This window comes from Triticum dicoccoides, chromosome 2B, assembly GCF_002162155.2.
Source record: "Triticum dicoccoides isolate Atlit2015 ecotype Zavitan chromosome 2B, WEW_v2.0, whole genome shotgun sequence".
NCBI lineage: Eukaryota > Viridiplantae > Streptophyta > Magnoliopsida > Poales > Poaceae > Triticum > Triticum dicoccoides.
Window position 1 is genome coordinate 780,189,611 of NC_041383.1, and position 24,507 is coordinate 780,214,117.

General features: G+C 45.0%; 1 protein-coding gene and 1 pseudogene across 1 annotated transcript; both read left to right on the top strand.

Moving 5' to 3' along the window:
• Positions 1-4,528: 4,528 nt before the first annotated feature.
• Positions 4,529-6,864, top strand: LOC119366254 (annotated as a pseudogene).
• A 6,432-nt stretch (positions 6,865-13,296) lies between these two features.
• Positions 13,297-15,049, top strand: LOC119368775 (exocyst complex component EXO70A1-like). Its single transcript, XM_037633936.1, has one exon. The coding sequence runs from the start codon at positions 13,319-13,321 to the stop codon at positions 14,822-14,824; it is 1,506 nt and encodes a 501-aa protein (XP_037489833.1). The 5' UTR covers positions 13,297-13,318; the 3' UTR covers positions 14,825-15,049.
• The last annotated feature ends 9,458 nt before the right edge of the window (positions 15,050-24,507 follow it).

The following is a 24,507-nucleotide window of genomic DNA, read 5'->3' on the forward strand; positions in this document are numbered from 1 at the left end:
GATAGTTGGCCAGGAAAACCTCAAAGTTTACATTACCAACTATTACAAGCAGTTGTTTGGACCTCCGAAAGAGAATTTCGTGTCCTTAGATGAGTCAAGGGTTGAGGATGTTCCTCAACTTGAGACGGACGAGAATGAGATTTTGATTGCTCCCTTTATGGAGAAAGAGGTGTTTGAGGCTATTGCACAAATGGAAAACAATAAGGCTCCAGGACCGGATGGGTTTCCGGTGGAGTTTGACAAAAAATGCTGGCACTTCATTAAGGGAGACCTGATGCCAATGTTTCATGAGTTTTTCAATGGGCAGCTTCATTTGTTCAAGCAGAATTTTGGAACGATAACTCTTCTTCCTAAGAAGACAGAGGCTATTCACATTGAGCAGTTCAGGCCTATATGTCTGCTTAATGTTAGTTTCAAAATCTTCACCAAGGTTGGGACGAACTAACTTACGCAAATTGCGCATTCAGTTGTGCAACCGTCCCAGACTGCTTTCATGCCAGATAGAAATATCCTTGAAGGGGTGGTCGTCTTTCATGAAACACTCCATGAGATTCACTCAAAAAAACTAGATGGTGTGGTTTTTAAAGTGGATTTCGAAAAAGCATACGATAAAGTTAAATGGCCTTTCCTTGAACAAGCTTTGCGTATGAAAGGATTTGACACGGCCTGGAGAACCCAGATTGAGTCCTTTACGCAAAAAGGGAGTGTAGGGATTAAAGTGAATGACGATATAGGTCACTATTTCCAGACACACAAAGGGTTAAGGCAAGGAGATCCCATGTCACCGATCTTATTCAACATAGTGGTTGATATTCTAACTATTTTAATAGGATGGGCTAATGATGCGGGGCAGGTAGGTGGCCTGGTTCCGCACCTAGTTGATGGCGGTATATCCATCCTACAGTATGCTAATGATACTATCATCTTTATGGAGCATGACTTGGCGAAAGCGAGAAACATGAAGCTTGTGTTATGCTTATTTGAACAATTGTCCGGGCTCAAAATTAACTTCCACAAGAGCGAATTGTTCTGTTTTGGAAGAGCTAATGATGACCAGGAGGCGTATAAACAATTGTTCGAATGTGAATTGGGTTCGTTACCGTTCACATACTTAGGTATACCCATCCATCATCGTAAGCTGACCAACAAGGAGTGGAAATGCATCGAGGATCGTTTTGAGAAGAAACTGAGCTGTTGGAAAGGGAAGTTCATGTCATATGGAGGGCGATTAATTTTGATTAATTCGGTCCTCACCAGTATGCCTATGTTTCTTCTATCCTTTTTTGAGGTCCCCGTGGGGGTCAGGAAGAGGCTAGACTTTTATCGATCTCGATTCTTTTGGCAGAATGATGAGCTTAAACGAAAGTATATGCTTGCAAAATGGGACATCATCTGTAGGCCGAAGGATCAAGGGGGTCTAGGCATTGAAATTCTGGAAGTCAAGAACATATGTCTCCTTAGCAAGTGGCTATTCAAACTTTCGTTCGAGATGGAGGCTACTTGGGCTCAGATTTTGCGAAATAAGTATCTTCAGTCTAAAACCTTGGCACAGGTGACAGTGAGACCGACTGATTCACCATTTTGGAAGGGTTTGATGAGAGTCAAACCACTCTTTTTCAACAGGACAAGGTTCTTAGTCGGAAATGGAGTTAATACGAGGTTCTTGGAGGATACGTGGCTTGGGAAGACGCCCCTTGCACTTCAATATCCTACTCTGTACAACGTTGTTCAACGTCGAGAAGCTTACGTAGCAAACGTTCTACAATCCACTCCCCTCAATATTGGTTTTCGGAGGACGCTAGTTGGAAATTGTTGGGAGGCCTGGCTTCATCTTGTAAGACGTTTGATGGATGTCCAGCTGTCTCACCAGCCAGATCGTTTGTATTGGAAGCTGACTAAGGACGACGTGTTCTCGGTCAAATCCATGTATCTAGATGTCATAAACTCTAGTGTCATTCCCTCCTCGAAGCACGTTTGGAAAGTTAAGGTACCTTTGCGAATCAAAGTGTTTATGTGGTTCGTGCATAAACAAGTTATTTTGACAAAGGATAATCTGGCAAAACGCAATTGGGTGGGTTCTGCTAGGTGTAGTTTTTGTGACCATATCGAAACTATTAAACACCTCTTTCTAGATTGTCCGCTGGCTAAGATTCTTTGGCGTTTGAATCATATTGCTTTTAATATTAATCCGCCCACTTCCATCAACATGTTATTTGGAACGTGGCTTGATGGGGTTGACTCAGATATAGCGAGGCACATTCGTGTTGGAGTTTGTGCCTTATTATGGGCAGTCTGGAACTGCAAAAATGATTTGGTTTTTAACAGATCAACAAACATTCGCTTTTTGCAGGTTATCTTCAGGGCCACAGCGTTGATCCGTATCCGTATGTGGTCTCTACTCACTCCGACGGAGGCCAGGGGGCGTTTGGCTACTGCATCTACCCGATGGGAGATGGTAGCTCGGGATATTTTCAACCGGTTTGGATGGTGGTCATGTAATAGGATAGGCATGTAGTGCTCCTATTTTATTTGCCAGCCGGTTCTGGCTTTCGGTTTGGCTCTTATGAGCTTTTGTTTATTTCATACTTCGAGACGTGGGGACTTTGTTGCTGGATTTTTCTATTAATAATATGAGCCGTATGCATCTTTCTGATGCAGAGGCTGGGGTAAAACCCCTTTTCAAAAAAAAAATAGAGCTAATGTTTAGGCCCTTAGTTTCACCTTAAAATACAATTTAATGGATAATGGGACAGATGTTAGTATCAATTTCATTCTTGAGCTATATTGACAAACTCCCCAAAAATGTATCCCCATCACAGATTTGCCAGCGTCTTTTCAGCACCAAAAACTGAATCAGCATATCATCATGTTTTTTTTTATTTAACAAGCATCAAAACACTTGGTGTTACACTGGGTTACACTGTTCATGGCCCGCGATAATGCCTGATCCACGGTGCACATCTCTCATTGTAAATCTGTGATGCATATATAAACCTATATTCTCTATGTAACATTCACAAGTACGGAAGTCTGGCTAATGTCTACATGAGAAGAGAAGAAGAAAAAGGATGGAATACAATATATAGCACCAAAATATAGTATGATGCTCTAGCCCGGAGGTACAACCGGTCAATTAATCATCATTTGCAAGGGACTTCTTGACACGATCATTCTTTATCAGCTTCTGTGGAGCTCTGCATGGAGTGGGGAGAAGGGAGGGTTCATGCTGCGTTTGACAGGCCTTCATCGTCTTGTCTGGTTCTAAATTCTACTTCTTCATAATAACATAACTGATCACCTTAGAATTCCGAACAGTGTGAGTAGCGTAACTATATTTTCTTTTAGCAATGAACAGAAACAATACAGCATGTTGCACAAACTGAAAAAGCAAACATGACGGGCAGTTTTCTATATGTCGGCACTAGTTACATTGAAATATTCCTCGCCTCCAACTCCGTCTCTTTCTGTCTCGATCGGCAGTCTTCGTAGCTTAGTCTCCGCAACCATAACAGGTGACGACCAAAAATCGTAGAACGTGCTGTGGTGCAGGACGCTCCTCGTGCCGAGCCGTTGCTAGCTCGCGAGTGAGACCAAGAGTAGTGGTCCGATTACAACGATTTATGGATCCGATTAGCTCCTGGAAACTACTGCGTCTGACAGCTGCTCGATCGTGTGGCCGTCGTCCATCTCGCGGCGCGGTCCGGCAGCTGGTCTCCACACGGCAACGTACCGGTGACCTGGGTCCTGCACTCATCTCGTCTTCACGCGGCTCCAGCCTCCGGCATACTACACTTAATTTCGTCAGTTTCAACTTGAAGATGCCAAGATCACTGAAACGAAAAGGTAGCCCTGCAACTCAAAAGAAAAAAGGTATCACTGTACTTGTGAACAATAGGATGAGGAAATTCCGTCACAGAGGAAGTTATATGCGATATGTATATGTACTACTTATATGTGAAAATGCATTTGCATTTATCATTCATTTGCAAGAGTAATACCACCGTGGATCTTTTATCTCGTTGCTAGTTAAAAGAAAGTAGTTCGCCAGTCCACTAATTGGGGTATTGAAGGTTGTTTTTTTTTCTTTCTGAACACAATAGAGACGCGAGCGCTCATATATGCATGCATACACTCACCTCTATGAACGCACACCCTCGCATTCTACCTCTATGAGCACGATAGACTAGGCCGACATATCATCTTGAGATTGATGAAGTCATCATAGAGGCCTCGTAGTCGATGGAAACGTCATCTCCCACTGAACATGCATTGCCAGAAATCCTGAAATAAATTCAGAAAAATGCGAGCATCGGGATCACATATTGGTTCGTGGGTATCGAACATTGTTGCAACTTGCAAACAGACACAGAGGTTGATCCTCCTCCGGTTATCCCCATCCTATCTCCCTTCTCTTATCCTCCCAACTACTCCCTCCTATCCCCACATCCGATCGAGAAAGAGAACAGAGTAGATCAGGCCTGTTACAGTCTGGCTGTAGTCTGTAGATGCTCTCACGTCTTGTTCCTTTTTCGTGCTGTGGTGGGGCTGAAGAAGATGCACCGGGTCGGACGTGCCCTCCACCGAAGCGGAGCCACTTCTTCGCAGGTACACTACCTTGGGTGTTCAATGTTGACCCGTGTCCTGCACTTTGTCCCACTTTTTGGTCATCGTCACGCGATTCCAGCAATCAGTGTTCACTCAATCACTCGGGTTTCCCGGCTCTGCACTTGACACGGTTTTCTCCCCTCCACTGCTTGCCAATCTCATCTATCCAGCTCCACCAAGGGCGTCCAAGTAGCAGCCAGCATGGCGGGGACACTCCGGCTTGCTGCCGTGCCGGAGGAGAGCACCGGCCTCTACCGCGACTCGATCCGGATGGTCGCGGTGTCCGGAACGCAGGTAAGATCGTCAACTCTCTTCTCCAGCCCACAGTCCGGTCACAGCGGATCCAGCTACTCCAGTGCTTCCAATGCTTGCCCCTCCGACAACTCGGGCTGCTCCTTCGTTTCAGGCTTTTTCAGCGCCTACGAGCTCGCGGAGATGGGTCACTACGGTTCAGGCTTCTTCAGCGCCCACGAGCTCACGGAGATCGCTCACAGAATGGTCAGCGATGGGTACACACAGCGCATGGTCCAAGCATTCGACGCCGCATCGCCTGGCGCCGGCGGCCCGGACGCTGTCCTTGAGACTTGGTTCTGCGAGCTCGACGTGGGCTGGGTTCTCCAAATCGGCCAGCAGGAGCTCCCACTCCAAGACAACAAGTTGGATTCGTCGCTGCAAGGCTTGGTCGAGAGATGGATCCGAGGTCTTACCCTGATGGTTCACAGCATAATTGAGCTGGTCTCCATCCGCCACGAGATGACGGCGGTCGCACGGTTTGGGAAAGTGAGCATTTCCAAGATGCTTGGCTTCATCGATGCCATCATTTCTGATCCCAAGCCGGGGCCAGAGAAGCTGCAGGCCGTGCTAGACATGTATATATTTTTTTTTCAGGCAAGACATGTATGTACGTGTCTTCAATGCATCATACATGTTTACGCCAGTTGTGACATCCCGGGAGGCCCAGAGCATATTCGACGAGATATGTGGCTGGTTGGAGAGCGGAGGAAACAGGCTACGAGAGGCCATATCCACTACCATGGAGGAGGTGATGATACTCATGGAGGAGGACGAGTCGTGGGCTTTCGAGATTCCGCGAGGAGGCGAGATTCACAAAAACACCCGGCTGATGATGGATTGCATCATCTGCATGAAGAAAGCAATGGCGTTGGTGCCCAACTCTGAGCCGTGGGAAAACCTCGGCAACCTGATAAATACCACCATCGGTTATCTAAAGGATCTGCTTCTGAGAAAATCAGAAATGTGTTTGAATCCAAGCCTAAGGTACCTCTTCCTGCTCAGCAATTCCTATTTTGTAGTGCAGGTGCTATCTAAGCCTTCGGTGCCTTTAAACCCTGAGTTGTGGTCTACACGCCACCTGACACTTAAACTTGCACCCGAATGTAAGAAAATTTTGAGTGCGGCTAATCTGCACCCGGGCTCATCTGTACCCACGCTTAAAAAAAATTCAAAACAAATACTAGAAAAATTCAAAAAATTCCAAGTTTTTTTATGGTGGTAGATAATTTGACGCGTGAGGTGCGCCCCAAAATTCAACTCATTTGAGCATCTGAGCAGCTCTCGGCAAAAAAGACAAAATCAGGGTCTGTAAAAATGTATACTGTTCACGCACTGTTTTGACCCGATTTGTCTTTTTTGCCGAGAGCTGCTCAGATGTCCGAATGAGTTGAATTTTGGGGCACACCTCACGCGTCAAATTATCTACCACCACAAAAAAAATTGAATTTTTTTGAATTTTTCTAGTGTTGTTTTTGAATTTTTTGCTGAGAGGGAGCAGATGAGCCCGGGCACTAGTTATCTTGATGTTTCTTGGGGACATGTGCTCTCCTACATACCCAAATCACGATTTCCTGGACCCATCCAACGTTGGATCAAAACCTCGCCACTGTCAAAATTCAAGTCGGCATTTCAAAATACATACCAGGCTCAGAAGTTCTGGAAGGTCCCGGACCCTTGGCTCATAGATGCATTGCGGACAGCTATTACTGAGAGAGTCATCTCAGGTTACTGCGACTATCTAGGGGAACATCCGGAGCTAGAGAAACACGTTTGGTTTGGCCGTGCAAGCAACAGCTCTGAAGTTCTGAAGGAGATGTTAGGAGAGCTATTTGAAGGATAAAACCTGCTCGACACATTAAGCAGAGTCGCTGGACAAATAATAGGCCAGAGTTATGTCCATCGTTGTATTTAGATTTCCTTTTTTCTTTTGAAGGGAAGTTGTATTCTGAATTCAGCTTTTTTCGATAAAGGACTTTTCATTAAATAGATATATCGAGGTGATACAATCGTATTGAAAGAAAGCCCGGCATCTGCATAGCTAGATGCATATAGCCAAAAAGTTCAGAGCATCCTAAAAATAAAATAATCCGATACAATGCCAAGCAATAAAACGTGTCCAGCCTAAGAAACGGTAGATCCTATCCGTAAATCACACCGCCAACCATGTGGGTAGAAAACCTTCCTGGCCGTACGCTCCAGCCGTGTAGACGCCATCATAAAAAGGTTCCTGTCCTCCGGCTTCTGCAAGATAGACCACGTACGGAGCCATCGTGTACAAACACGGATAACCTGCATAGGAGATGAGACACATTTATTGTTAAAAACCACATCATTCCTGGTAAGCCACATTGCCCAGCATAAGGCCGCCGCTTCCACAAAAATATGTGCAGAAAATTGTTTATCAATACCCTGCAATCAGTTGCCGAACATATTCCGTGCACTACGTGGTGGGTATAAATTCCAAGCTACTTGGACCATGGCTCAAACTGCCCGAGCAAACTTGCACTCAAAAAATAAGTGTTTGATAGTCTCGTCATGTTGGCAAAAGACACATGTCTTGGACCAGTGCCAGTTTAGTCGTGTCAGGTTATCTCTAGTTAGGATGACTCCTTCGTTTAGAAACCAAAGGAATATCTTCACTCTTAGAGGAATTTTTAGCTTTCACAATTTTCTATCATCAACTGGAATATCACAATGGACCATTGCATCATACATGGATTTGTCCGAAAATCTGCCATTCTGATGCAAATTCCATCGAAAAGTGTCCGGCTCATCTGACAATTGAATGTCCTCCAGGCGAGTGAGTAATTCATTCCATGCTGTCAGACGAGTGCCCAAAAGATCCCTACGAAAAGAAATATCGGGGTTTTATTGTCCTAAGACTTGTTTGATCGTGACGAATTTATGTGTAACAATCCGGTACAAGCTCGGATATTACACCATTAGTGACATGTTCCCTAGCCAGGTATCTTCCCAGAAACAAACCTGAGAGCCGTCCCTAACCGAGAAGGTCCCAAATTGAAAGAAGAGTACCTTGGCCTTCATGACACCACTCCAAAAATGTGAATCCCCAGGTTTTCAATGTAGTTGAGAAACGGCATTGAATCCCACATACTTGTTGCGAATGATTTCCTGCCATACGTACTTCATTCTCAGTGAGTAGTTTATAAACCCACTTGCTAAGAAGAGCGATATTTTTAATCTCAAGGTCTTGGATTCCCAAACCCCCTTGACTTTTAGGTCTGCATAATACGCTCCACCTAGCAAGTCGGTATTTCTTGGTTTCGTTATCACACTAGCAAAAAAAATCTGGATCTAAAGTAATCTAGCTGTTCTAGAACCCCTTTCGGCTGGTGGTTGCTTAGGAGGGAATTGATCAAGATCAGTCAGCCCCCATAAGACAAGACCTTCCAACTGGCTAATCATTTGTCAAGTCTCTCTTCCACATGCCTCCACTCAGCGATAGTTAACCGCCGATAGTGTATGAGAATACAAAGATACCGAATCAGAAACTGCCCAAGCTGGCATCCAAAAATCTTGGCATATTCGGTGCTGATTCTGCAGCATTGCCAAAGCAAAAAAGTTCGCTTTATGAAAACTAATTTTGAGGCCTGAAAGTCTCTCAAAAGCACATAAGAGCAGCTTGAGATTTCTTGCCTTACCTAAATCATGATCCAAGAATAGTATCGTGTCATCTGCATATTTTAGAATGGATAGGCCATCTTCTACCAAGTGTGGAATGACTCCACTAATTTGACCATCCAGCTTAGACCGCTCAACAAGGGTAGCTAGCATGTCAGCGACTATGTTAAACAGAATGGGAGATGCGGGGTCGCCTTGACGAAGCCCCTTACGTGTCTAAAAATAGTTGCCAACATCGTCGTTAACTTTTATGGCCACACTACCTCCAGAGACAAAGCTCTCTACCCAGCGACACCATTTTTGTGAAAACCCCTTCATGCGCAAGGTTTGCAACGGGAAGGGCCAATGGCACCGTTCAACTTTTTCCGGTGCAGTTCATGTACAGTTTCATGCAAGACGAACACTCCAGCTAATATGTTTTGTCCTTGCATAAATGTTGTTTGAGTGGGTTTTACAACATGATCAGCTACACCATTCAACCGATTAGTCGCTACCTTCGTAAAAAAATTAAAACTTACATTCAGAAGACAAATCAGTCGATATTGTTGAATACGACTAGCCTCCTTAATCTTAGGCAATAGGATAATTTCCTCAAAGTTTAAACGAGAAATATCAAGGTCCTCAGAATGTAGTTGGTTAAACAACTGAACCATGTATGCCTTAATCACATCCCAAAAGCATTGATAGAACTCTGCGGGAAAGCCATCCGGTCCCGGCGCCTTGTTGTGTTCCATCTGAAACACAACAGTTCGAATTTCCTCCTCAGAAAACGGAGAGGTTAGGAATTCATTTTCCGCTTCTGTTACTTGAGTAATGTCATGAGTAACAGATTCATCCAACTGAAAATTAGTTTCAGCGAAGGCCCAAAAAGGTCTTTGTAAAACTTAGTAATAAAATTTCTAAGCGGTACTTCCCCCTATATTCGGCCTTCCTCTTGGTCAAGGGCGAAGATACGCTTCTTTCTATGCCTGCCATTGGCTAGCATTTGAAAGTATTTCGTATTATCACCACCTTGCACCAGCGAGTCCGCCTTATTACGTTGGTACCATTTAATCTATTCCTCGCGTAGTAAGCGGGCAATCTGCTCGTTAAGACTACTTTTTTTTCAATCTCAACAGCAGACAGAGGCCTCACCTCCGCAATTTTATCAAGAGTATCAATTAAGGTAGACAAACGCATTTTTTCTTTTTTGTAAATACCAGCACTATGTTTGGCCCATCCTCGAAGGAATCGACGCAAGGCGCGGATTCGATTATTCCATCGTTGAATGGGTGTGTTACCGCGAGGCTGGCGTGCCCACACCTTCTTAATCAGCTCATGAAATCCCTCTCTAGTGAGCCATCCCAGTTCAAATTTAAACTGACGACGGTTAGAACATGGGATTGGTTGTCCAAAATCGGTTAGCAACGGAGCATGATTCGATAAGGCCTCAATTCTTTCTAGTGCCCGAACCGAGGCTAGGGGATATTTATATTCCCAATCAGTGGTAACTAGCACCCGGTCTAGTTTTTCAAAGGTTGGCACCGATCGGTTATTGGCCCAGGTATACTGACAACCAGACATCGTGATCTCCCTCAGATCCAGGCTGTCAATAACAGCATTAAAGAAAGGCCACCTAGTGTCAAACCTATCATTGTTTTTTTCCTGTTGATATCGTAGGATATTAAAGTCCCTCCCGATTAACATGGGATGGGGATTGTCTCGACAGGTGTTGACTAATTCTTTTAGAAATGTAGACTTAAATTCCTCTTGAGCGGCGTCATATACAGCCACCAGACTCCAGATGAAGTTGTCGGACTTATTTCAAAGGTGGAATTTAATATGATACTCCCCCTTAGACGTGGACAATATTTGTAAGTATGTAGAGTTAATACCTAGCAAAATTCCCTCGGACCTCCCTGTCGGCGGTAAGACGTGCCATTCGTAATCAAAACCACATGAAAAGTGATCCAGATCGAGTGTTGGAAAATCACGTTTACCCGACTCAGTGATAGCCACAAAGTCCAACAAATGATCCTTTACACAATCGGCAATGTGTTTGTGTTTAGCCAAGTCGCCAAGACCTCTGCTATTCCAGAGCATGCCTCTCATACTGAACCAACTTTATGTTTAGAGACCTTTACTTTCTTAGAAGAGCGCCCTCTTTTCTTTGCTGAGTTAGACTTGTTCTTGCGCATCGTCGCGACAAGCTCAAAAAGCGTAGTGTCACGTACAGTGTTGTCAAGGTCTACTTCAGTCGTGTCTTTAATCAAATGAGAGAGGAGCTTGCCTTCATGATTGGCATTAGCATCCTCCACATCCTCATCTGACACGAGAGGGTCGACAAAGCTCGATAACTTTGGAGCAACCGTAAGCCGGTCGAACTCCACTTGTTTTAGAGCCTTGACCGAAAAATCTATCTCATTGTCATTACGTCCTAGTGACACCCCAAGTCTAGTAATATTTGAATATACTTTGGAATTATCAAAAGACATAAAAGATTTACGAGAGGGGGTACCTTCGAAGTCGAGGTTACGTGCAGCAGTCCTACGCATGGCCTTCACCATAGTGTCCTCGTCGGTGGCTGTTGATCCGTCAGCCCTACCTGATGATGCCCGCTGCGCCTCAGCGGTGAAGGAGTGACATCGGCCTTGGAGCCCATCACCTCGACTCTGCAAGGCGTGGTGGGCTGCTGCAGCGATGAAGAAGAAGATGGAGAAGGCTGCTCCTCAGCCTCCTCAAGCTCGGGAGACGGCGCCCCTCCCGGTGACGAGGGAGTTGAAGATAACACGTGAAGCACCGCCATGGCAGACTCCTGGCTAGCTCGAACGGACGGGGAGAATATCACACCACGTCAAGTCGGAGAAGCAGGAGTGGGCGATGATGACGGCAAAGGAGCGGTTCCCTCCGGCACGGGGCGCCCGCGAGTCCCCACATGGGGGTTAGGCTGTGGCGACCAGCAAGTCAAAGGTGGCGGTGTCGAGGGCCGTGGCTCCGACGTCGTAGGAGAAGCAGCCCTAGACAAAGTATCCGACCCCGAGGAAGAATACCCCCTTAATGGCGATGGAGCAGCCAAGGCGGGTAAGCCTCGATGAGGGCTCGTAGGTGTGACGACGGAGGCCATCTGCATGGGCACCACACCACCCGATCAAGTAGGGTCCGAGGAATTGTTGGATGATGAAGTGGGTTTGGACCTCTTGCTTGGATCATTGTTCCTCATTGAGTCCTCCCTGTCATGGCCCTTGTCGCCCCCTGGATCATCGCCGTGCTCCAAGACTCGAGGTACAAAGTCACTATCAACGCGGAAGTCCGCTTCTTCAAGACTGTACCGGAACTCATAACCTTTCCTTTGAACCACCACGTCGGAAGAAAGAGAGTCAAGTGTGCTGCTTTTGAAAGAATCAAGGTTCAGTTTCGCTACCTGAATACGAACAATTCCTCTCCGGCACAAACAAAGAAGATCAACATCGAGAGTGAAACCAATCACCGAGCCGACTGCCCAAAGCCCCAAGAAGTGTGGGAGAGCGTGAGGCACCCCATGCACATGAACCCAGATAGGAATTAACTTGAAGCGGTGTGGTATCTTCTCTGAATTCCATGGCTTAAACTCGATAGTGACATTTTGAGATTTGATAAATACTGCGAAGCCAGTCACCCTCTGTAAGACCTCCTCACTTAGAAAGGACATGAGAAAAACGTCCTTGCCGTGCGGTATGGCCTCCCACGTCCACTGTTGTTAGTATTGAGCAATTTTAGCAACCTCTGCTTCCACGATACTGGGAGTAATAGAGCCACCAGAAATAGATACCAACGCCGTCAGTGAATCCTGTGGTGCAAGATCCTCCCTGCAGACATTGTCAGGACCTGGAAGAAAGCCATACTTTCAGTTCCATAACCGTATAACATCGCCACCGGCTTCGGCAACTTAAGAGCAGGGCAGCGCCGCGTGGTCATCGGATGGTTATTCTGAATTTTGTTGGTAGCTTGATTAAATTCAAAAAATAAATAAATAAGCGCCAGATAATATATCAACTGGGCACCAGCTGCGGTTGTGTTTATATTTGATTTCATGATACCATGTCAAATACCTCCACATTCTGCTTTGCGTCACTTCCACAGATAGATAACTGTAATGTTTAGTTCTGATTATGCAACATTATATACACTCTTAATTTCGGCAAGTTCAACTACAGTGAGTTTCAATGTGACTGCTACTGTCTACTACACCCTTATCTACGACGCTGATCCATTACATCCTTGATATAAGAAACAAAAGACATTGGTTTCGGGTGTGTTTTCGGTGGTTGATGAGCAGACCGCTCGTCAGGGCATCACCGAACAAATAGACAGCTGCAAAAACAACCGGTCAGAGCAATCCAACAACGGCTCCGATAGAAGGCCCGTCCAAACTTTCACAACAATGGTATATACATTTCGCATGACTACGTGACGAATTGTCAAGGAAATGCAGGCTGGCCGGCACATATATATATATATATACTCTACTTTGAAACGCGGTTGCCCGGCATCCTTTGGCTTTGGTTCCTTCCTAGAAGCTGCCGGTGTGGCCACCAACCCTCACCACGCGGCTCCACTATTTTTATTTTCATGAAAATTGGAAACGGCTCCACTACTTGATGTTGACTTGAACCGGGCCTCGCGTTCGTCGGTCGCCGTCACGGGGTTCTGGTATAGGTATATAGCTAGTATAATTGTTGATTCTCGTCGCCCGCCCGGGCTCCCAATACTGCACTTCACTCGGTGGTTTCCACCCCTGCCAATCTCATCGAACCAACCAATGGCCTCCATCCATCCAAACAGTAGCAGCTTGGCCAGGCCGCGGCCGGGACGGCTAGCTGCCGTGCCAGAGGGGAGCACGGACGGCGCCAAAGCTGACCACCCGACGGTGGTGGGACTCTACCGCGACCAGATCCAGGCCGTCGACCTGTCCGTCGTGCGGAGAAGATCGACTATCTTCGGTCATGGCGGATCCAGCAGCTCCAGTGCTTCGAATTCCTGCCCGTCCAGCAACTCCGGCTACTCCTCCGGTTCAGCGTCCGCCGTTGCGCTGGAGTGCTTGGGCAACCCAGAGCTCCAGAGGATTGCTCGCCAAATGATCCGCGACGGGTACACCTGGCACATGGTCCAAGCATTCAACGGCGCATCTCCTGCACCAGCACTCATATCCGGTGGTAGCCCCGGCCATGCCCTGGATAGTTGGTTCTCGGAACTCGACGTCGACTGGGTTCTCCAAATCGACGACGAGCAAGGCTTACGGCAGCTGCTTCGAGACAAGCCGGCGACGACGCAAGACTTGGTCAACAAGTGGATCCGGGCTCTTACAGTAATTGCCGCCAATATCACTGAGTTGTTGTTGGGCTTCTACACTATGCCGGCTGTCCTACTGTTTGGCAAAGCGAGCATCACGGAGTTGTTTGATGTCGTGGATGTCATCATCACCGTTCTCGAAGCGGAGAAACTGCGAGCCGTGCTTGACATGTTTACCTGCGTCTGTCGTGAGTTGCACATCTTAAGCATTTGCAACGAGATAGGTGGCCCGTTCAAGAGACAAGCAAACAGGCTAAGCGAGGTCATAGCAAGCACGATAGAGGAGGTGAGGACACACGTGGAGGAAGATGACTCATGGGCTATCGACATCCCACGAGGAGGAGGTGAGGTGCACAACAACACTCGGTTCATCATGGATTGCATACTATCCATGATGAATGCACATACTTCAACGGAAAACTCAGCACCGAGCCACAACTCTGAAAACCTTGGTGCCCTGATCGATGGCACAATCGATTATCTCAAGGGTTTGCTCTTCACAAAATCGGAGTCATGCTCGGATCAAAGCCTCCGGTATCTGTTCTTGCTCAATAATTCCTATTTCATATCTCATGTGGTGTCTGGATCATCAGGATCTTTCATTTATAAGAACATCCCATCTAGACTTCCACCTGAATGTAAGAAGTACATGGATAATTATCTCGATGTTTCTTGGGGACATATGTTCTCCTGCATGCCGAAATCGAGATTCCCTGGACCAATCCATTGTTGGATCAACACCTCTTCACTGGCGAAGTTTGAGTCTGCATTTCACAAAACATACCAGGCTCAGAAGTTCTGGAAGGTTCCGGACCCTAAGCTCAGAGAGGCATTGCGGAGAGCTATTACCGAAAGAGTCATTTCAGGTTACCGCGACTACCTAGAGGAGCATCGGGAGTTAAAGAAACACGTTGGCCGCAAAAGCAGCAGTCCTGAAGTTTTGGAGGAGATGTTGGGACAGCTATTTGAAGGGTGAAAGCTGCTCCAGGCATCAAACAGAGTCACCTGACAAATCAGAAGCTGGAGTGATGTTTCACCGTTGTATTTGGATTCTATTTTCCCCGTTCCTTTTGTGGTGAAGCTGTATTCTGAATTCTGTTGGCAGCTTAATAAGCGTCAGATACTGTATCAACTGGGCACCTGCTGCGGCTGTTTTAAATTTGATTTCCTGATTCCATTTCCATGTCAAATATTACTTCCACATCTGCTTCTGCGGTCAATTCCGTACATAGATAACTGTCATGTTTATTTCTGATTATGCAACATCATATATGCACCTTTTTTTGTCTAGTTCGATAAAAGTTTAGCTTGCAGATGCCAAGAGCACTGAAAAGTAAAAGCAACCACAAACTTGGGGAAATTTGGTCACAAAAAACAGCAATATTTGCCTGGTATCTCTACCATATATATGTGCAAATCCATCTGCGTTTCTTATACACCTGTAAGAGTACTAATGCTCATCTTACTGTTCTACACCATTATATATCTAGACCAGCAGAAATAAGGATTGTCGATATATTACCTTTGAGCTATATATTTTATAATCTCCTAGAGCGAATGTTCAAGCCTTTTTTTTTAACCTTTACAAATATAATACAATAGATTAATTGGACAGACTTAATACCATTTCCAATCTTAAGCTAAACTGAAGATATCCATAACATGTGGATCTGTGGTGCATTGATATAACTATTTCTATCATGTAAGATCCTCCAACACAAAAGTTTGGCTAATGTCTATATACAAAGAGGAGAAGAAAATGAAACGAAGATGGAATACTACAATATATCGACAAAATTCAGTATACTATTCTACGTGGACGTTCTAGCACGGAGGTACAACCTGCCAATCTTAATTTGTAATCGGGTTCCCGACACGATCATTCCATATCAGCTTCTGTGGGGCTTTGCACGGATCGAGTGAGGAGAACGGACGGTTTCATTCGCTTCACAGGCCTTCATCGTCTTGCAATTCTCCGCCTCATCGTCAAGTAGATTCAGGAATAGATCGTACATGTTATCTGATGGCCAACGGCATATGGCAAAGAGCAAGCAGTCCATACTTCATAGAGAATTCCATTAAGGGGAGAGTTCAACTTGTCAGTCGTCACGCGGCTTCGATCAGTAGTTGGTTGACCCGCGGCACCCGGGTCCTGAACTTGTCGCTTGTTGCCATTACACAAATAATTACTCCCTCCGTTCCAAAATAGATGACTCAACTTTATAATGTTAGTATAAAGTTGAGTCATCTATTTTAAAACGGAGAAAGTACTTTCACAATCATAGTGATCGCAAAAGACTATGTCTGCTAGTTGACATACGCGGAGGAGATATTCTTTTGTCTCATCAGCGGCAATCAGTGTTGATTACGGCCAAGCACTTCTCATAGTTTTCTCCTCTACCAATCTCTTGGAGCTTGAGAAACTAAGAGCATGGCGGAGCACTTGTCAAGCGTGTTGAGCGGTCTGAGAGTTCTATTTCAAGGTAGTAGCACGGCGGGGCCGCTTGCTTCCGTGCCGGAGGAGAACACCGTCGGCTTCACAGCTCCTTACCCGCCGCCGGAGCCGAAGGACAGCACCCCGTCTTCAAGTCTTCCTACCTGTCGGGCAGTACCTACCGCGAGTCCATCCGATCGTCCGAATGGCGAAACAGATAGACTCTCTCCTCCGGTTCCTGTCAGAGCGGACCCAACTACTCCAGCAACTCCGGTGCCTCGAGTTCTTACCAGTCCAACTACTCTGCCTGGTCTTCCGGCGCGGAGATCTGTGACCCCAGGTGAGGGACTTTTTGCAAAGAAACCACCGCCTCTAAAGGAGACGATAGATCTGGTGAAAACAAAGCGCATTATCGATGCCCTGAAGCGACCATCACCACCTCCGCCGGATTCCAACTATGTCTGCTGTCTTAAAAAGACATATGAAGATGCGCGCGGTCGGGAAGTACTTTGAGTGATAAAAGGTTAGCAGAATGAAGAAGTGGGAAAAAATTCTCCAGTTCGGCGAACAGGCGAACCAATTGTGCCCCCCCGCTCAAGGTGTCTAGTGATATCGTCGCTAATCAGCCGGGGATGGTGCCCGGTACCAATCCTGCTGATTACCGGAGCGATGATATAGAGTTTGAAACAATGGAGGTAGACGAATTCATATACCAGTACGGACAGCCTCTCGTCAAACCTGGTCGTCCTCCTTTAACAACGATGATGCAAAGATTTCATGAATGATACATGAAAACCTGCAGCGACTCTGCGAAGGATACTTTGGCGCTGAAAATTAAAGAGGAGCACGACCTTGTTGGAATGGATCTGTTGTCTGTTGAATTTGACGAGTTATTCCAGTTATACAATCAAAAGGCCCTCGACAAAACACTCGTGACGTGCTACTGTCTGTAAGTACTACTTTTGTAATTAAGTCTCTATATATAGCTCAACTCTTTTATTGGATGTATATATAATTATCCTTACTATATTATGCAGATTGAAGATCGTCGAATGCAGGAAAGCACAAATATATGACATTGGGTTCATTAAACCAAATATCATACATGAATGGACGGTTCAAAAAAATGTTGAAGATACCGAGGACAACTTGCTACAATCTTGCTTAAAAATCAAAACAAAGATAAAATACTTTTTCCTTACAACTTCAAGTGAGTGTTACTGTCTTCTACATATTCGGTTTCCCTTATTACTCAAGGTTATAGTAATGTAACTGATGAGTTCTGCATGTGTGCGCGGATTCCACTTTATTCTTTTAGAGATTAAGCTTGACCGGAGAGTAGTAACCGTCTTAGACTCGAGACGAAAAGATCCTCAGGACTATGCGGACATGACTGAAAGGCTTCAGAATTAAATTCAATCGATCATTATCGCACCATATTGGCAACTTTGTTCATTTCCTGATATCAAGTAATTATTTTCTTTGTCTGCCAGGGTTTGGAAAGAGTTCACAGTAATTGTTCCGGGACTGCTGAGGGAGATGTGATTTACACACCCGAAAGTAAGTACTACTACCTAGTTCCGCGCATCTCCCATTGATTCTAGCTAGTTTCATCAATACCGTTTAGCATGCTTGCTTATTAGTATGATTGACCTCTATTTCTAGTAAAGTGCTTGTGGCAGGAAGCCGGGAATGATTTTTGTGGATACTACGTTTGCGAGTTCATGTACAACGCGACGGCCTCTAAGCGGGGCTACTCTGAAAAACAATATGAAGTGTGTAAGCAAAAATATTCACAATATAATTTTATTATCATCATTTGTGTTGAGTTTCATTCATATACATGTATTGACCCCCTTCTTCAAATTAGATCTGGCAGATGTGGGATGAACTCCTACCAGATGATCGGATATGAGCAATTCAAGAGAATTGGCGGGATTCTTTCTTGACTACGTCATCAATAAAGCCGGAGAATACCACGTGAAAATTGACCTTAGATGTTAGGGATTGTAAGAGATCTTATATTGTATATATGTGGCTAGTAGCGTCGGATAGATATACGAAAACTTATTGTTCGACAAATCCCTCGGAGAAAGAGAGGTCGCTCCTCTCGGTATATGTATATGACGATCTTGTGTAATTAATGGTTCCTTCATTTGCTTACTAGCTAGCGTGTCGAGTTCTCTCTATACGTATAGTAGCCAGCGTCGACCAAGCAAGAGATAAGAGAGGTCACTTCTCTCTATTAGCTAGCTAACACAATATATTAAACCCCTAAATTAACCCTCCAAAACCCCCTAACCTCCTCCATTTAAAAAAACAAAAAAACCTGCTCCTGCCAGCTTCTGATGCATGGATGCCTTTTGGTCCCGGTTGATGTTATCAACTGGGACTAAAGGTCCACTGGGACTAAAGGTCCTCCTGCCTGGGCGCCCCGCAGCGGCCACGTGGAGCCCCTTCTGTTCCGGCTCGTAATCGAACCAGGACTAAAGGTTTTGGGCTTTAGTCCTGACCCTTTAGTCCCGATTCCAGAACCGGGGCTAAAGGGCCTCTGGAACTGGGACAAATGAGCCATTTTCTACTAGTGACCCTCCTCTCCTCGGTCGCGGCATCTTTGTTCCTTGCCATCTTCCTCGCCTCGTTAACTTCCTTTCTTGCATTCAGAATAGCTTCCATAGCATTTTTTAGCTCATCATCTCCTTTCCTATTCTTCTTTTCTTTTCCGTCTTTCTTGCATCCATCCGGTCTTTTTGGCTTGGAGTACGAAACTGAGTTTGGTGTAGGGCCTCTCTTCCCGTCATCACTTGATGCCTCCTCCTTATCATTATCCAAATCAATAGTTCGCTTGCGTTTGTTGCTCTCCTCATCATCGGCACCATCACGGGGCTTCCATTTATCATCGTCCTTCAATTCTTCATAGCAATGAGGCAAGGTAAATGGTCTCCCTTTCTTGATCTTCCCTTTCTTGGTCTTCTTCTCCTCTCCTTGGAATAAGTTTTGCGCAATAGTGAGCTACAAACAAAAGAACAAGTTAGCACTTGAAACACCAAGAAGAAACATGATGAACATGGAAGAATCATGAAAGAAATGACACTTACCCTATCTCTATCATTAGTGCCACTTGGGTTCAATGTGTCAACCGCCTTAAGTGCGGCCGCCCACCTTTAACAATCTCAGTTGATTGTCGACCACCGGAAGCGAAGAGATCTTTCGGAGCGGTCAATTCCACTTTTGTTGTGTAGATCAAAGTGCTCCTTCATTCGGAGCCAATATGCATCTCTACTTTGATCCCCTCCAACGACGGGATTCCTCGACACTTGCAACCAATTATTACATAGCAAGATGTCTTCGTCCATGGTGTAGTTGCCTCCTCTTACTTATATTAGTTCACAGAGGGAGTACGTGTTGTCTGCAATGGCCAACGGCATATGGGAAAGAGCAAGCAGTCCATACTTCATAGAGAATTCCATCAAAGGGAGAGTTCAACTTGTCAGTCATCACGCGGCTTCGATCGGTAGTTGGTTGACCCGCGGCACCCGGGTCCTATACTTGTCGCTTGTTGCCATTACGCGGTTCCCGCCATCAGTTGTAGTATTGTTATAGTTTGAAAAACTTGCAAGCACTGTTTTGCAGGGGTTAAATAAATGTACAGCCAACTAGCCACCTATATCTGAGCCATGGTTTCCACAAATAATTACTTCCTCCGTTTCAAAATAGATGACTTAACCTTGTATTAATTTTAGTAAAATTAGTATTAAAGTTAGTACAAAATTGAATCATCTATTTTGAAACGGAGAGAGTAATTTTATAATCATAATGATCGCAAAAGACTATGTCTGCTAGTTGACATACGCGGAGGAGATATTCTTTTGTCTCATCAGCGGCAATCAGTGTTGATTACGGCCAAGCACTTCTCGTAGTTTTCTCCTCTACCAATCTCTTGGAGCTTGAGAAACTAAGAGCATGGCGGAGCACTTGTCAAGCGTGTTGAGCGGTCTGAGAGTTCTATTTCAAGGTAGTAGCACGGCGGGGCCGCTTGCTTCCGTGCCGGAGGAGAACACCGTCGGCTTCACCGCTCCCTACCCGCCGCCGGAGCCGGAGCCGGACGAGAGCACCCCCGTCTTCAAGTCTTACTACCTGCCGGGCAGTACCTACCGCGAGTCCATCCGGAGCGTCGCCATGTCTGAATGGCGAAACAGATGGACTCTCTCCTCCGGTTCCGGTCAGAGCGGATCCAACTACTCGAGCAACTCCGGTGCGTCGAGTTCTTACATGTCCAACTACTCTGCCCGCTCTTCCGGCGCAGAGGATTTGTGTACCAGCGAGCTCACGGAGATTGCTGAAAGAATGGTCAGTGACGGTTACCTCGCCAGCATCCACCAGAAGCTGTCAGTTGCACAGTTTGGCAAAGCGAGCATCACACCAATGCTTATATTTGTCGACGCCGTCATCCATGTTTGCAAGGCAGAGAAGGAACATGCTAGATTGAACGGATTTCCATCACTAGAGGTTGTGCTACAAATGTATATCTGCGTCTCCAATGCATCATATGACATATCTATGATGAGATTGATCTCTTCGGAAGCCCAAACCAATTTCAAGGAGATAAGCTCCTTGTTGGACAGAGAAGGGAGCAAGTTAATTAGGGTCATATCAGAAATGATGTTCCATGTGAGGTGGAGACTTCATCATGATAGCTCGTGGGCTATTGACATTCTGCGAGGAGGAGGCGAGATTCACAGGAAGATTCGGTCATTGATGAACTTCATGGTGTCGATCAAGACAGCACAGGCTTCGACACACAACTCTGCACCGAGCAACAACAGTAGAATGCTTCACCACCTGATTGACGAGACAGTCAGTTATGTGAAGAATGTGCTTAAGAAAAAATCCGAGTTGTGCACAGACCCAAGCCTCAGGTACATGTTCTTGCTAAACAATTCTTATTTCATAGCGCAGGTGTTTGAGCCATCGGTATCACACCAGCACAGACTTAAACTTACACTTGAATGTGAGCTATACATGGATAGCTATCTCGATGTTTCTTGGGGGCATGTGCTGTCCTGCATACCGAAATCGAATTTTCCTGGACTTATCGGTCATTGGATCAATACTTCTTCACTAGCTAAATTCGAGTCAGCTTTTCATGAAAAGTACCAGACTCAGAAGTTCTGGAAGGTTCCGGACCCCCGGCTCAGAGATGCGCTGCGGAGAGCTATCATCGAAAGAGTCATTTCAGGTTACCGTGACTACCTGAAGGAGCATATAGAGCTAGCTGAACAGGTTAGCCGCGGAAGCAGCAGTCCTGAGGTTTTGGAGGAGATGCTGGGTGAGCTATTTGAAGGATGAAACCTGTTTGAGGCATTGGCAAGAGTCACCCGACAAATAAGAGGCCGGAGTTATGTTTCATCTTTGTATTTGGAGTCATTTCTTTCCTTTTGAAGTCAAGTTGTATACTGAATTCCGTTGGTTGCATAAGCGTCGGATACTACATCAACTGGTCACATTCTCTCTGTGTGATTTTATTTGATGTCCTGACTATATGCCGAATACTTTTTCATTCTGCTTCTGTGTCAATTTCATTCATAGACTTCCTCTAATAATTAAAGGCTCATAGATAATTGACACCTTAGTTTTGAGTTTACACAACATTCTATACACTCATTTTCATCCAGTTCAGTAAAACATGATATGTGGCAGTTAAACAGAGTCCATTTTAACAGAACAATGGAAGGACAGATAAACAAGGACTTCCACGATTAAGGGTGATGGAACTCACTCGTGTTTTCCAGCGAAGTGCACTGTGAGCTCTTCTGTTCAAAAGAGCCAATCAATCATTCAACAAAACATGCACTGAACTAGTATACCAACTATACCAAAACCATGTGTGCAGGGGAAATTTGGAGACCTGCATACTATCGTAAGCATGTAAGACGAGAGCCTCACCCTTCGGACAGAATCCTGTGGGTGCACAAGAAGAGGTAGGTACAATAGACACATGTTCAGAATTTCGGACAGGCTGAAACTAAATTCAGAGCTAGTAAAATACAGTATATCGGGAATCTGGAGCCAGGTACTTGTATCCGTACGAGTCACTCACCGTGAGGAAGATGTTGAAGCTCGAGCCTCACGACTCAGCCATCATCCTCCGTGGCTCCTTCGGCAGGGCCAGCCGGCGGGGAAGGACTCCTCGACGACAGCTATCTAGGCATCATTCTCCGCCTTCTCCCGCCGGTTCCTCGCCGTCGCCTCGGCGCGGAATCTCGATCCCCTTCTGCACGACACGAAACAAGCAGAAGATACAGGCGAGAGGCAACCAGCAGAGCATTCGCGGAGGAAGGTGTCCCTGTCGTCGCCGCCGGAGCCGTCCGAGTGGCTGCTGGTGCTAGACATGATCGTCGCCGGTGCTCGGGAGTTGACCGATTGGAGCGGAGTGAAGTGAGGCTAGGGTTTCATTTTTGTGGTGAGTTATATTACTAGCTACTCCCTTCGTCCGAAAAAATTTGTCCCTCAAATAAGGAATCGCTCTTGTGGTGAGTTATATTAATAACGGAGGAACGGTGCCGCGTCGAATCGGATGAGGAAATTTAATTAATTAGAATAATAATTGTGATTCTAATAAAGAATAAATCTATCTCTAATAAGAAATTATCAATATGTCCTAGCGCGGAAATTTGACCAATCCATACTGGCCGTTGGATTTAGCAAATACTACCCATCGTAATGGGTAGTATGATGCACCGTAAAAAGAAAGAGGGTCCGTCTATATTACATCTAGATATGAGATAATATCTCACATCTAAATATGATGTCAACGCCACCTCCTTATTGTTTATCTTGTTTGTCCAATTTTGATTCGTCATACAGGCTGAAACAAACAAAACAGTCTTGCGCTCACTACCGCGTCGGTGGGCCGGCCTATACGTCCGACAGTTTGTAGTGTGTACCGGCACGAGGTTAGCTTTTTATGTGTGCATCAGCCAGCCGAAGATTTCTTCTTGCTACATGTGTCTCTTCCTGTGCGTGCATGGTAGATCATATTAGATCCGATGGCGCAAGCACCTTGGTAAGTTATCTTGCGTCACAACTCGAAGCTAGCGATCCGAATTTTTTTTCCAGGAAAAGCTAGTGATCAGATGTATATCAGTGAAAATAAAGTACCTCTACCATCGATTTGTTGGTCTTTGCATTTTATTGCCATCTATTTAGCGGCGTGTCTCTGATCGCTAGCTTCTAGTAGGCTATAAATGATTTTTTTTTGCCTTTTTGTTTTTTCTTTTCCATTCCGCTCTTTATATTTTATGCATTAAATTTCAATAAAAGACAAAGTTTGATAAAAAAAATCAGGAACATATTCACGAATTTGTGGTAATATACATTTCATTTTTAAATATACAGTGAACTTTTTTAGATACAATGAACCTTTTAAATTATATTCACTGAACTTTTTTAATACACACTAATTTCTTTCAATACAAACTTAACTTTTTTAATATACATAGAACCATTTTAAATATACGGTAAAACATTTTTATAATATACACTAAATGTTTTTAAAACACATACTGAACAATTGATCGTGCATCCAAAAGTGTTAAAAATTGTTCTGGATTCAGAAAATGGCCGTCGATTCAAAATAAATAAATCACAAAGTTCCAAAATGTTCACGAATTTAAAATTGTTCATATATTTGAAAAAAGGTTCAACAAGTTTAAAAACTAAATATAAAGGAAAATAAGAAACATAATGAAAAAACAAATAAAAAACCAAAAGAATAACCAGAAACCCCAAAAGAGGAAAATAGACAAAAAGAGAACAAAAAAGCCAATTGCAACCATCCGAAACCACCAAAAAGGTTCCTAGTTAAAACCGGATCCCCAAACCACAACTCGCTCCCAGGAATCCTCAATCGCTTCCCAAAAAACACTCGCTAACAACACAAAAGGTCTGACCTACTATGAGCCAATAGTGACCGACCGCTAAGCTTAGTGATTGTATCAGCGCCTCCCGAGGTCCTTATTGTAGGTATTAGCGGCCCTTGTTGATCTATTAGCGACATGCAACTGGGACAAAGGGTCGAATCATGCAAATGCAAGTCCATCCTTGGTTGCATATCGAGGGTGGGTTCGGGCAAGTTGCATCTAGGGTGAAAACAAATTAACACCCTCCCGAGTTTCAAGTCGAGGGTCTAATTGCAACTACTATGAAACAAGAACAAGAAACAA

What these genes read in the sequence shown, in the direction of transcription:
- LOC119368775 (XM_037633936.1), top strand. Translation starts at nt 13,319, where the DNA reads ATGGCCTCCATCCATCCAAACAGTAGCAGCTTGGCCAGGCCGCGGCCG.